We start from the raw sequence: 14,165 nt of genomic DNA, 5'->3' as shown, positions 1-14,165 counted from the left end.
TTATAAAAAAATATCCAAGAAGGGTTGTTAGGACGATATATTTAAAATAAAACCTTTTCTGCTTAAAATAATATTTAATTATATATATGTGTGTCTTTAAATGTAAATCAAATTTAGAAAGATTAAAAAATAATCGTTATTTTAAAAATATAAACTTATTTTATTATTTCAAATATTTAGTTCGTTTATCTTTTCGTTTCTACAACCCTGACTTTGAAGATCGTGTCGGAGAGTTTGTACGTGGCAGTGGTCGCCATTTTCGTGAACTCGGTTTCGATTGTGTCTGGCTTGGGGATATTATACTTGATGGGAATCGCTCAAAATCCTATGTTTGAGGTTTATATCTGCTTTCTGAAAAAATAAAGGATTGACATAATGATTTTACAAAAAAAACACAGTGTTTGCTCGTCATTTAATTAGTGTAAAAACGGGCACTCACTCTTTTTTTTTCTCCAAAAAGTCAGTGCCTATTGGCTCGTCTTATTTTTGAAACTTATTTCTTTTTAGACCAAACTAAACAGATTTTGAACTAGGATACCCTATTTTGATTTATTTTAAGTGTATGTACATTAAATATGTTGAAAAGAACACAGACACTTTGCTTACTTAATATAAATAGACTAGCTTTTTTTAAAGGCTGTTTAGAGAATATCGACGACTTAAACGAGCCACGTTTCGAAATAAGACGAATCAGGACACGGCTAGTATCATTAAAAGAGCTCTATAAGTTTTATAACACATTTTTTTAAATACTACGGTAGTCTTGTTATTATACTCATGACAAGATAGATTATTGTTGTGAAAATCTGTTGTTATTTAACTCTATACGTCTCACAGACTCGATTTTTTTTCTTCTAATTTACTGTGTAGAGTAGCATTAAAAAATTAGAGCTAACGAAAAGTAAGAGTAAAAATCGGCTTTGAAGGATATTTTTTCGTACGAAATGGTTTATTTTAATAAAGCACGAAAAAAAATTATTTTTTATAAAATTATGAATTTTTATTTTAAAGGTATTGCCAATTTTAACCTTTGGGGTTGGTTTGGAGACCATATTTCACATAATCCATAAACTCAATCTGATTCTTAAAAATTTCGTCTTCAGAAACTATGGCAATTCTTCGGCTGACGAGGAATCGGATAGAAAGGGAATATTTAAAGTTAGCAATTTTTTTAATTTTAAAATTTAAGAAAAAATAAAAAAACAGGGTTCTGGACCCGAATTCGGGTTAAAAAATTTAAAATTGTTGAATGAACATTTTGACACCGCAGACCAAGCAGATGATTTATAGGCAACCCATCGAACCCGGGGTAATATGGGCCCCCTGCGATAGTTCGTACTTCCTTTAGAAAATCGTTTTTCGATTAAGTTCCTGCTATCAAAATTTCCGCTAAATAGAGTTTTCCAGAACCCTGTAAAAAAAGAAAGAGAAAAAGAAAAAATCGCTAGAATGAAAACAATTATAAAAAATTTTTTTCTCATTAGACCCAATTATTACCTGCATGGTTCCAGCTTTTGGGTCCAACTTTCGTGATCTGCTTGTCCTTCAAACTTATCGCTATATCGTGCAGCCTATTAATACCGATCAAAGCTATTAGAACATTTGGATATTCTGTAAATTTTTAAAAAAATAAAATAATTTACGAATAATTTAAATATTCTCCGCATAACTACGCTTATGGGATCCTTAGAAATATTATTAGGTCAATTCGGGCCGGAAGATAGACGCTAAATCTCTAATTCTCTTTCATTTTATATGTTATTGCGCATTAAGCGTATTGCTTTTCCCTTTAACCATATTTAATGTAATAGCCCACTTTATGATATGTATTTTATCCAGGACTGTATTTTATAAAAAAAATAATTTAATATTATGCTTTTAAACGTGGGGGGGGGCAGTTTAAAATAATATCTAGGAACACTATCAAATTTTCTAAGGAGTAGAAATGTCTGGCTTTACCTTCTTACCCCCCCCCCCCCCCACTTCCCCTTGGTTTATGCCAATATTCTCGAAACGAGAAATTTTTTTGAACGTTCGAAAATTTTCTAGCTTGTTATATTAGAAAGATAATAACCAGTAAGGAATTCAGACAAATCAGCTAATGCAATTTTTTCTTCTTGCCAAAAAACCCCAATAATTATTATTTATATGTTCTAAGTTTATCAAAATTTCTATTATTTAAAAATAGATTTCTTTTTTTTTACATTAGAAATACAGTAAAACTTAACTAATTTGTACACCTTTGGGACCAAGATATTTGCCCAATTTATCAAGTCATTTTTTTAATACATAGTAGTTAATAGGAATTTGATTTTGGGACTCAAAATTTTGGTCAAATTAGGGAGTTGCTCAAATTATTAAGAGCCCAAATTTTACAAGTGTAATTTAATGCATAAAATAAAAAAGTATAATTATAAATCAAACTAAACCACTGATATATCACACAATGAAACACCTTTTGAACTACTTTTTTTTAATAAACATTTTAAACTAATCAGTTGTAACTTGTAATATTTATTTCCTTATTTGGTTATTATAAAGATTCATTTATTGAATTTATTATATTCACCACCAGTTTAAAAAAGAATCTTTAAATGTTATGAGCAAATATCTTAAATTTGTTTTTTTCCAAACTATATTACAAATGAAAACACTTTTAACTCAATATTTTATCCAGAAAAATATTAAGTAAGCCTGGAGACATTGCGCAGAGACGGCACAAAAGTCTGAACATCAATTATCAAAATCTCTAGGTTTTGGCAATATTTTTCTGACTAAAATGTTGAGTTAAAGCCGTTTTTAAAAATCGGCTCAAATCGAGAGATTTAACACTAGTTGTAACTTACAAATCTTATTTCATTATTTGGGTTATAAACATTCATTGATTAAATATTTAAATTTATTATATTAATCATTATTATAATTAAGCTCCTCATATTGTCACTATTAAACCAAATCACGCTTCTCGTAATATTTCCTAGTTTGATTTATCTATTTTTAACACGCAACAAATGCCGTTTCCTGGACAAATTCTACAACAAACGAAAGTAAATTCATTTTATTTTCTTAAATTTTTTTCTTATTGATTATAATTTCAATAATAATTTTTAATTCAAATGTAGTTTTATATAATAAAAAGCTTAATATTTCATTTTTTAAAAAAAATAAATTGATATGAATAATTTTCTATTTGCAAAATAGTAGTTTTAATTTTTAATCATAAACTTATTTAGTTTAGACTGCTCAGCAAGCCAAATAACCTAACTAAAAATGGCGTGTCCAGAGCAATTGCGGCTTTTAAAATTTTTGGGGAGGGGATCAGTGTTCATTGGATTAGGGTCTAGAGAGCTCTGGGGATGTCACATTAAGATTTTATGTGGAAACATTAGATAGTCCAGAATTTGTAATATTGAGCGAAGAAGAACAGTGTAATGCCAAATAAGTTAAATACGATGGTGTTGGTGGGTGTCCTAGAAATATAAATATAAAGAGAAAACCAAAATAAATATAATTATTCAAAAAAGTTGTAATAAATATATAAACTCTATGTCGTCGGCTCGCTGTATTTTAAATTGGAGGTTACACTAAAATAATGCAAACATAGGATTATTCTAAATTATATTTTAATATTTTTATTGTTGATTGAAAGAATATAGTAATGAAGAATTGATTTATCCAAAAAAAGAGTATTTTCTCAAAAATGGGGATATAGACCACTATAATTCTCATCCGATGATATTTAGAATTTGGTGGACGTATGGGTTGGAATTAAAAATTTACTAATTTAAGGGGGGCATCCAAAGTCAAAAAATTTTATTAAAAAAATTAATTTATTATTAAAATTTACGGAATCAAGTTTGGATGCAGCGAAGAATCATTTATTATTTTTCCGAAAATTTTTTTTGACTTTTGGACATTCCCTAAAATTTCTAAAAATGATAAAATATATTAGTTATATATTTACTCAAATAAAAAGAAGCTATTGAACAGAAAATTAATTATAACAAAAAATAAAAGTATTATTTATATAAAAATTATTTTATTTAATTAATGTTTTAAAATTTTTTTACAAGTCATTTTTACATTAAACTTTATGTCAATTAAAGTAAATTATATATTCTTTATTTTTTTTACAAAAGATTATATACAATATCTCAAATAAAATTGGAGATCCAAATAAATGTTTTTATAAAATAACGAATCTCAAAGTCCATATGCGAATCTATTCCCCATTCATGTTCAATGCCAGCAATGGTCTAAGAAATTATTTATTTTTTAAATCCCTTTTTAATGTTATTTTTTTTTATAAATTTTTTTAATAGTTATTTTTCATTTTTATACATTATTAATATACACATGCTTTTAAATGTAGATTTTTTTTGAAAAAATAATTAAGCTGATTCCATTTTAAAAATAAAGTTAAAGTTTAAAAAAAGTAATCAATATATATTGAATAACATTAGTTTATTATGAAAAATATTTAATATTTTAAATTCTAATATAAAACTAGTGCTGTAAACATTTCTAAAAAAATCGAACGCGTTCAACGTTCATTGACAAAAATCGAACGCGTTCACGTTCAAGTTCATGTTCAAAAAAAGGAACGCGTTCACGTTCATAAAACCGTTCAGAATTTTATGATAAATTTTTTTTTTAAATTTAATTTAATATAAATAAACTTATATTATTTTAGCCATGTTAAAAAATAATATAGTTTTATTTTGATAATATAATTATAAATAAAATATAATATAATATAGCGAATAAAAAGATATTTTTATTTATAAAATTTTTCTTATTAAATTTTAATAACAATTGTTTTCAAAATATTTATCTGATAGACAGGAACGCTATACTAAAAACGCGCTCTACAGGGGCAGATGAGGGGATTGCGGTATTATACTTAATAAACAGCTCTTTTAACGTGGAGAATTAATTAAAAACATATTGTTTTGTTATTTGCAAAAAATTGAGATAAAGTTATTCTCCTCTAATCCATTCTCTACTCTCGACAAAAAAAGGATATCTCGAAATTAACAGTTTTCTAGGGTTTTCATAGCATTTTTTTCAATGACGCTATAAGTTTATTTTTAATAGGTTCGTTCTGTGGAAGTTTTATCCATGGCCATTGAAGTTTGAATGCTGGTTGTATAATTGCACAAAGAACATATTGATCCTTATATATATATATTCAAATTTTTAAAAAAATAAAATATATGTAATTTATTGAGAGTAATAGGTTTAATACCTTTTATTAATTCCATTTAATACTGCGTCTATCAATGGTTTGACCATATTTGAGGTCACTAATTTTTTTAATTTTAAAATAACTATCGTTATTGTTGGGGTCAAATATCCCAAATGCATTATTTCTTCAAATTTAATGATTTAACTTAGTTATATAATATAAAATCAAATAATTAATATTAAAATCAAATGCCGTTTTAAATTGGAACCTGAAGATTTTGACAATATAATACTTTTTGCCACATTTTACACTTGTTAAGCATTGGATTAGTTCCTTCAATATAGGATGTTAATGTAAAACATTTATCATATTTGGCCATATTAATGATAATTCATCTGATTTTGGATTTTCAGAATCAGATGATGAGGATTAAATAATAATATCCATGCTTATATTAAATTAAAATATAAACAATAATATTCAAATTAATAAACTATGTGTTAAAAATTGAAATGTGAAAAGGAAATACACAGCCGATTAAGAAGTAAACAACATTGTTTTGCGAGAATAAAGATTTCAATATTTTATTCCATGAAATTTTCATTTTTTAAAAAAAATTCGGAAATATTAAATTTTTCAAATAAATAAAAATAAAAATATTTTTAAAATTGAACGAACGTTAAATTCGAACAACGTTTTTTCAAAATATATTAGAAAGAAAAATACAATTAAAATATGCATATTTACTGATAATTATATTGTACATATAATAAATAACAATATTTAATTTTAAGAATCATATGTATAGATATGTCAGTGTCAATGTGTTTTTTTCAACTTAAAAACATTTTTTTTGCACGTTTTTTTAAATTTAAAAATATGATTTTTAATCCAGCATGTTTGGAATACCTATCTTATGAATTTTATATAATTTCGCCGTTAACCTTTGAGTCATTTATAATTTATATAAAAAATCTATGGAAAAAACTAATATAATTTATATTAAGTTCAAAAGTTCAAAGCCAAATTGTCTCATATTTATAAGGTAGGTAACCGAACACGGAAAACATTTCCGGTAAAAACGCGCGCAAAAAATGAATTTAAATTGAAAATAACACGTTGCCGGCAAAAACACATTGACGCTAATAGATATATTATTTATCTTTTTATCAAATATACAAATTAAAGAAAAATCTAATATTATAAAAACTACTCTGATGGCTTTATTTATTCGATATTTTTATCAAATCGATTTGACAAAAGAGTTCCACTCTAATTGTTTGTAATCCAAATTTACGACTACATTTTGAATACGAATTTTGTTGGAGGCATATTGAGAAATTTAATAAACTTCTCGAAGATTATATATTCCTAAATTTTTAAATATACTAAGCTACAAAATATACTTATAATATTACCATACATCATTATACATACATGTAATTTATTTTAAAGGTCAGAGTTTGTTGGCAAAAATAAATGTGACCCAACTATTTTACATCATGGTTCCAGCATATATTACGAAATGCAACAAAATCTCCCCTCGCACAATGTCCCTGATATTGTTTCCTCGTGTAGTAATGATAATAGCGACTATAAATCACGTTACAAGGTCGATAATAATTTTATCAAGTTATCGCCCTCGTGTTACAATCTGAGAAACGGTAATCGCGATGGGTATTATAATATTTACGAAAAAGGCAGACGATTTCATGTATCCTCGTTTGGGCATTATTTAGAAACGTATTATTTTAAGCTTCTTTTCACATCTTCGCATTTGAAATCGACGGATATTGACGACAATAATAATAAATATTATGGCTGGTTTAGATGGTTCAAGCTAGATCAAGGTTTTACCAAGGTAACAAATTGAATGTATATATATGATTTTTAAATCATATTTTTATGGGAGTTTTTAGGAAAGTTTATGAATTCGATTCTGCTTATATTCATAGTTGGATCACTAATCCTTTAAACTTTTTCATTTATATTATTTATACTTAGTTAACATATTATCATAATATCAACTTTTTCGAAGTTGGCCATATAATGAAAATTTCTCGCCTCATTCATTTTCTCTTATTTTTCGCTCATTTCATTGACTAATATTTTATCAATCCAATGTTAAAAGACTCTAACCGATTTTTTCTAAAACTTAATTTTCGGTTATCTTTTTTTTTAAAACACAAATAAAAGATTAATCTTCGATCAAATAAGCATCCACGCGATACGGGTCAATCTTTTGACGCAAGTGATAAACCATTAGTGCTTAGAAATTTTACATCACGCTTCGTGTTATTTTGTGGTTTGACGATATTGATCGCGTTTTTGTCAATAATCGCTATCGGTTACTATCAAAAGCATTTCCATGCCTTTGAATACCATAAAGATCATTGTAAAAAAAAATCCTTATTTTTATTTATTGCGAAAACAGAAGTTGAACCCGGCTTTTGCCATTTTTTATTTTTTTGTGCCCGAGAATTTAAAATTATATTATTTTAAATAACTGCAAATTGTTTTAAAGAGAATGACCCAGTCCTGATTTTTTTAAAAAATATTAGGCTCGGTCCGAAGCCCGTTTGGGCCGCGTCTACTTTTACAGATCTCTAGATTAAAATATAATTTGAATATGAGTTATAATACAATATTTGAATTGAATTATCTTATATTATTTTTTTGATTTAGTGTTGTTAAACGTCGATTTTTGAAAACAACCCAATATTTTTGCGAAATTTATATTTGATCTCGGAATTAATTTAAAAATTTTATTAAAATAATAAATAATATTTAGCTGCCTCAAAAAATTATCAGAACCTAGATTTTCGTGTAAAACTAAACAACGATCCATCATATCCTCACCGGATACTAAATTGGGGACGATTTGATATATCCATGTTTTATCCTAGCCATTCACCGTCTATAACTCATTTCGAAGCTCTAAATCTCTTGCATTTTGATATAGAACCCGTATTTTACTTACTTCTACACAAGGATACCAGCGATTATAACCAATTCACCCAATTTAGTAAACCCAAGCAAAGAGCTCTCTATAGATTGTTGCAAGATCTTGTAGATGATTCCTCTGGAACGATTATTTCCGATTTCGTAAATTCGACTAGCTCTGAATATTTTCTATATTCTGAAATCTTTTATGATACATTAAGAACTAATAATGAGAAGAAAAATGGTAGTTATAATAACGAAATTGTGGACATAATGGATCACGCAAACAATTATTCTGCTGATCAAGATCACGCGTGTAGAAGCGTCAACTTTTGGTTATGCCATATGAGGTAAAGAGGGAGGGGGGAAATGGTTTAAACTGGGGCATAATAATTGTCTTAGACAACTTCAGGTAAAATGGTAGGGCTTAATAAAACTGTAATCAGAAAATGGAATAAAAATTAAAGCCGTGTCGGAGTTAAAATATTCTGCATATAATGTAATTCTCTGATTTATTGATTTTACATTTCTGAGCAAGGTTAAAATCATTTTCCTTGGTTTTTATCTAAATATACAGATGGGATGCTATTGGAAATTTAATATGTTTATATAATAAATAAAAATTAACAGGGATTGGTTGTTGACCATTCAAGATGATTATCAACGCGACATCATGCTAAAGAACATTCAATTGAAACCCACATTACCTCTCCTAAAATCGGAAAAATCGAACAAAAATGAAGATCATGATAAAATGATGGTATGGCACCCCAACGCTAGTATTAACGGGATTTTAGCCGGGGCTTTAATAGAACAGACCAGAAAAATATTTGCACAGAACGTCAGAGATGATCAAAAGCATGGATTGTTTAGAGTAAATTAATCAATACAAATATTTATGTTTTTTTTAAATTATATTTTTGCCGGGTGTATGCCAGCTCACTTAAGTTTTTTTTCGATAACGCCTAAAGTAATAAGTAAATTTTAGTAACGTCGAGCTGCCCTTATAATTCATTTATAAAATATTTTCTACAAAATCAGCCATTCAAAGCAACTGGATTTCTTAGAAACGGTCGAATGAAGGACGTCAAAAAATTTGGCCAGAATCTATTTAACGCGCGCGATTTTCAATTGGTGAACGATGACGGAATGATAAATCCCTTAGGGTTTCGCCATTATACCACTGCGTGGGTGAGTAGATCCGAAAGCCTTTACGGTGAAAGTCAGCCCAATTTTGAGCCCCATATAAACGAGGATGAATGGACCTTTGACCCCTACGAACTTGATTTTGAAAGTATAAAAACTACCTTTTCTAATAATTTCCCCCGTTTTACTTTATCCTTGCATCAAAATCATCTGTTTTTTAAAAAAAAATTATTAAAATTTAATTTTGTTTAACTCTGTCTATCAAACAACTTGGGACTATTACATCTTAAAATATTTATTATATTATATAGTTCCCAAGTCCAGGCATTTTCTATCCTCCACCGTTCCTTTTTACATCAAGGGAGTAAACCTGAGAAATGCCCATGGAGTTGACTCATTGCTGAAATTAATCGGCAATGATAAAATGATCGATAAAGACGCAAACCTATCTCCTCACATTAGAAGCCTCTTCGTAGGATTACCCTTCTCTATATATCAGCAATTCATATCTTTCCATCTATGGTGCTTCATAATAGTGACCGTGCTAGCGTTTTTTTATGTCATGCTGATACTTTTTTGGTTTGGAATAAGCCATTTAACTAAAGTATCGGATAGTGCTCATGTCAAATCACACCTTGAAAATGTTGCTACAGACTTATATAGGGAAAAAGATGGTATTGGTGTTTCTACGGAAACTGTAAGAAACTATAATTTCGGCTTAATTCTTTCGGGATTTACAGTATTCCACCTAATTTACATTCTGATGAGTTGTTTGGTTTTAGCGGCTACAGGATATTTTAAATGTTACGGTGGGAAAAATCGATTATCGTTTCCAAGAGACAATGACATGCCAGGAATCAATTACTATAACATATTAGGAATTTTATTGGCTGTCGCGATGAGTTCTGGATTTTTCGTTCGATTCATACATGTATAATTATTAGTGTTTTAATGATTTTTATGAGCAATGTCCTAAACGAGCGCGGAGAATAAATTTAAGATCTTATTTCCGCTGCTAGTTAGGACACAATACCAATATTTTTATTAATTGGATCAGGCCGATTATTCCTATATTTTTTTAAAAAAATATCGTATACCGGCCGATATAAATATTTTCGATCAGATAAAATGGCGTCTTAATAGAATTTTTTTTATAAAAAAAATAATTCATAAATTAAGTATATAATAAATTTTAAAAATACATAATAAATAATAAGATGGAAAAAATTAATAAAATACATTTTAAAAATTTCTTTTTTCACTAAAGAGAATTTTGATAAATTTTTATTATAAATATTTAAATAATTTCTTTGAAGCAAAGTTGCCATTGAAGCTTATTTAATTCGCTTTAAGGATAGCTATGGCCAGTATCTGCCTGAGGAAGAACTCCAGGATCGCTAGTAAGCTTGCAGATGTGAGATTATAATCTTTGAAGAAGGATAATGCATGCTTACCAAGGAGTTATGCCCAAGGATTCCACGATATACACTGTAACTTGTGGCTTCCTTGCTGTCTCTTCGAGTTCTGCAGCCAAAGCATATGTGGGGAAAGGTTATCATATAATTAAAGCGGATTTCAATAGCATGGGTAAGCTCATTGTTGGTGAGTTGGGTGAAAATTGCTAGAAGGGTTATTTCCTAAGAATTCGTGCCCGAATCTATTAATTAAATAAGTGAAGTGAGAACGGTCAGTTGGTAACAAAGATAATAGGGATTCAACGCAGCTAGCTACAACTGGCTTATCCCAATCCTTCTGTCTTTTGGAATCAGGCAAAGGGACATCAACAACACGTGTTTTCCATAACAGGATCTATGGAAAAGTCATTTTTTGAAATGTGGGAAATGATTATGGGGTTAGAAATTAGACTGCTTGAAATAAAGGCATTGTGAGCATATCTGTGGGAGATCTAATCCTCAAACCACCACTTTTGGTGGGTAATGAAGCATGAGACCACCCTGTTTCATTGAATTTTTGGTTAGTCCTTTTTTATAAATGATAAAAAAGGATAGAAAGATTTAAAAATAGGATATAAGCGCAGGGCATAAAGGATGCTTAGAATGTTAAATTATAAAATAATTTTACAAAAAATATGTACAACATACATTGAACATAAATAGACTAATGGAATACTCTACTTTCTAAACGATGGAAAGGCTTTCGGAACAAAAAAATAATTACAACGATTTTAACTATATTTAAAAAAATGATTTATGAATATTAATAATGTATTTTTAGATTAATAAGTAAGCCTAGAATAATAGGTTTAATGATGGCAGTATAATTTACAATGACCCGTTATGATTATAGTGTAGTTCATAGATGATGGCATACTAAATAAAAAAGTAGTAGGGTACCATGAAAAATTAAAAAAATATATATAATGAGTAACAAACAAAATGAAATTAGTGATATCGGATCGGAAATCGACTGATATCGAGATAATATCGGATCAAATCGGCCTCCAAAAATTGGTATCGATACACCACTCTTGACCCAGCCTTCTAAAAATTTTAAATTATTTGGTTTTCTTCCTTACCTAATTTTATATTTTTGATAAATTTATCCAAGGCCTATACAACTTTTCTGGGGAGAAAGCAACACCGATTAAAGATGGTCTTACGTACATTTACCTCTTTGTTATTCAACATGGCCGTTGGTTATGCCATTTGCGTCATTAGCCTCAAATTTTCGTCTTTTTTGGTCGTTCAAAAGTTCGTAGAAATTGTACATATTTAATTTATATTTAGTAATCGGTGTCACTAATCAGAAACCCAGAAGATCGGAACGGGGCTTTTTCTGAATCAGAGTTTAACCAGTAATCTTTATCCTGACTCCTGAACAGAAATCTATTTAAGCCCTTTATTATAGTGTTGTTAAACGGCTAGTTTTGAGCAGATTTTTAAAAACGGCTAACTCAATATTTAATCCAAAAAAATATTGCCTAAGCCTCGAGATTTCGCTAATTAATGTCAAGACCCTTTGTGCCGTCTATGAGCAAAATATTCGGGCTTGCGTAATATTATTATGGATAAAATATTGAGTTAGCCGTTTTTAAAAAAATCGGCTCAAATCAAGCCGTTAAACACTACTTTATTATGGCTTCTTATAAAACAGAGTAAAACGTTCCTAGTTCAAAATCGGAAAAGAATGGTCTAAACAGAAATAAGTCTTAAAAAGTATAAGACGAACAGGGACTAGATTTTAAAACAAATAACGACTACGCATCTCAGGAGACATTTTTTTAATTGTATTAAATATATTATTAAATGAGAATGTAGGATTAATAGTTAGAGAGATATGAATTAAAGTTAATTAAAGGTTTGAGAGATGTGAGTTAGGATTTAGATATATTAAAAATGGTTTTTAATAATACTTAATCATTTTTATTAATAATTTGTCAAATCTGACAGATCACGTGATTAAAATAATGTCCATGAGTTGGGCCATAATTTCGGGATACGCCCTTATAGTTTTATTTTACCGGGTTAGAGTGTCTATTATCCTAAAAAAAATAACCTCAATTTTTAAGTTGAAGTTCGAGTTACTTGTTTATGTCTATTTTTTTAGGCCAAATGATGGCTAAACCATATTGGAGTTGTGTTGACTTAAGTCAGGTGATCTAAACAACCGGGTTATACTGGTTTTGTTAGAAATCTGATTATAAATAGTAATTTTAGAACGAACCATTTTTAAAAGAAAATTGAAACTCTTGCTGAAGAAAATAACCGAACCTGCAATTTTTAACATCTTAACTAGAAGCGGACCCGTACGCGATTATGAATGAATATTGCATTTCGAACCGTAATTGAGCGTGGCGGGCTTTTCCAAAAAAATTATTGGGCGTTAATTGAAATTTTACGCGAATCACGGAAAATTTAAATTAATTTTTTTAAGAATTATAAAATTTTAATTTTAAAATTTGATCACCTTAATAAAAGAGAGATAGAAATACATCCTTCCTTACATATTTATCTTGTGATTTAATTTAAAAAAAAATTCAATAAACATGTAAGCTAATTTCTTTATCTTCATTAAAGTTTCCTAATTTAAATTTAAAATTCTATTAAATTTTTTTCCCTCAATTAGGGCTGTGCAGATTCACAAATTTTTCACCGATCCAATTCTATATTAAAAACCCGATCTAATATTTATATTGATTTTTATTTACCAGCCTATCATTAAATCAAGGTCATAAGAATATCAATATTTTCTAATTAAAAAAAATCAATAAACTTTCACGGACGATTATGTGTTTTTTTTAAATTATTCAAAATCTCATAAATGTGTGCAATGTTTATGGGTGAATATAATGTTGTTAAACAGTTCCATTTACTCAATTTTTAAGAACGGCTATATCGATAATTTTGCCAAAATATTATTACATAAAGCCTCGTTATTTTGCTAAGAAATGTCCAAACCTTTCTACCCTGTGGGCAAAATCAATAAGCTTGAGTGACCTAGAATTGCCTAAAAATCTTGAATTAACTTTTTTAATTGGCTAGATCGAACTGTTTGAACTAGTAAACGTGGCTAGTTAGATATTTTTAAGTCCTTTTCTTGTTGCAAATAATATAACAAAAAATAGTGTAAAATTTCTCGTTCAATAATTTATTATTATGAAATTATTTATAAAATACAAAAAAATTATATGTACAAAATACAATCATAAAATAACCCAAAACAATAAAAATATCATATCGGACAGGTTTTTACAAAAATATCGGTCCGATTTGATATTTTTTAAAAACGCTAAATATTGGTACCGATTCTATCCGATATTAAATATCGGCAGAACCCTACTTCTAAGTAAAATTAATTTAAGAATTGTATTGCAAACAAAATGATTGCCTAAGGTTCTAGCCATTTCTACTTTCAGTGAACGAGATTT

At 28.4% G+C, this 14,165-nt stretch overlaps 1 protein-coding gene across 2 annotated transcripts in view; it reads left to right on the top strand.

Annotated features, from left to right (window-relative positions):
- Nucleotides 1-14,165, top strand: part of LOC135931155 (uncharacterized) — a 30,420-nt gene that overhangs the window by 13,714 nt on the left and 2,541 nt on the right. For both annotated transcript variants that reach the window (XM_065468065.1, XM_065468064.1), the window contains 11 exons: nucleotides 181-336; nucleotides 1,012-1,158; nucleotides 1,485-1,613; nucleotides 2,929-3,047; nucleotides 6,644-7,049; nucleotides 7,385-7,583; nucleotides 7,980-8,481; nucleotides 8,762-9,005; nucleotides 9,173-9,425; nucleotides 9,589-10,208; nucleotides 11,846-11,988. In XM_065468065.1, coding sequence (XP_065324137.1) covers nucleotides 181-336; nucleotides 1,012-1,158; nucleotides 1,485-1,613; nucleotides 2,929-3,047; nucleotides 6,644-7,049; nucleotides 7,385-7,583; nucleotides 7,980-8,481; nucleotides 8,762-9,005; nucleotides 9,173-9,425; nucleotides 9,589-10,208; nucleotides 11,846-11,988 — 2,918 coding nt within the window. The remainder of the gene's footprint in view (nucleotides 1-180; nucleotides 337-1,011; nucleotides 1,159-1,484; nucleotides 1,614-2,928; nucleotides 3,048-6,643; nucleotides 7,050-7,384; nucleotides 7,584-7,979; nucleotides 8,482-8,761; nucleotides 9,006-9,172; nucleotides 9,426-9,588; nucleotides 10,209-11,845; nucleotides 11,989-14,165) is intronic.

This window comes from Gordionus sp. m RMFG-2023, chromosome 1, assembly GCF_954871325.1.
Source record: "Gordionus sp. m RMFG-2023 chromosome 1, tfGorSpeb1-WG-v2, whole genome shotgun sequence".
In the NCBI taxonomy this organism is placed as follows: Eukaryota; Metazoa; Nematomorpha; class Gordioida; order Chordodea; family Parachordodidae; genus Gordionus; species Gordionus sp. m RMFG-2023.
The sequence above is the reverse complement of the archived record's forward strand: the minus strand, read 5'-3'. Positions and strand labels throughout refer to the sequence as shown.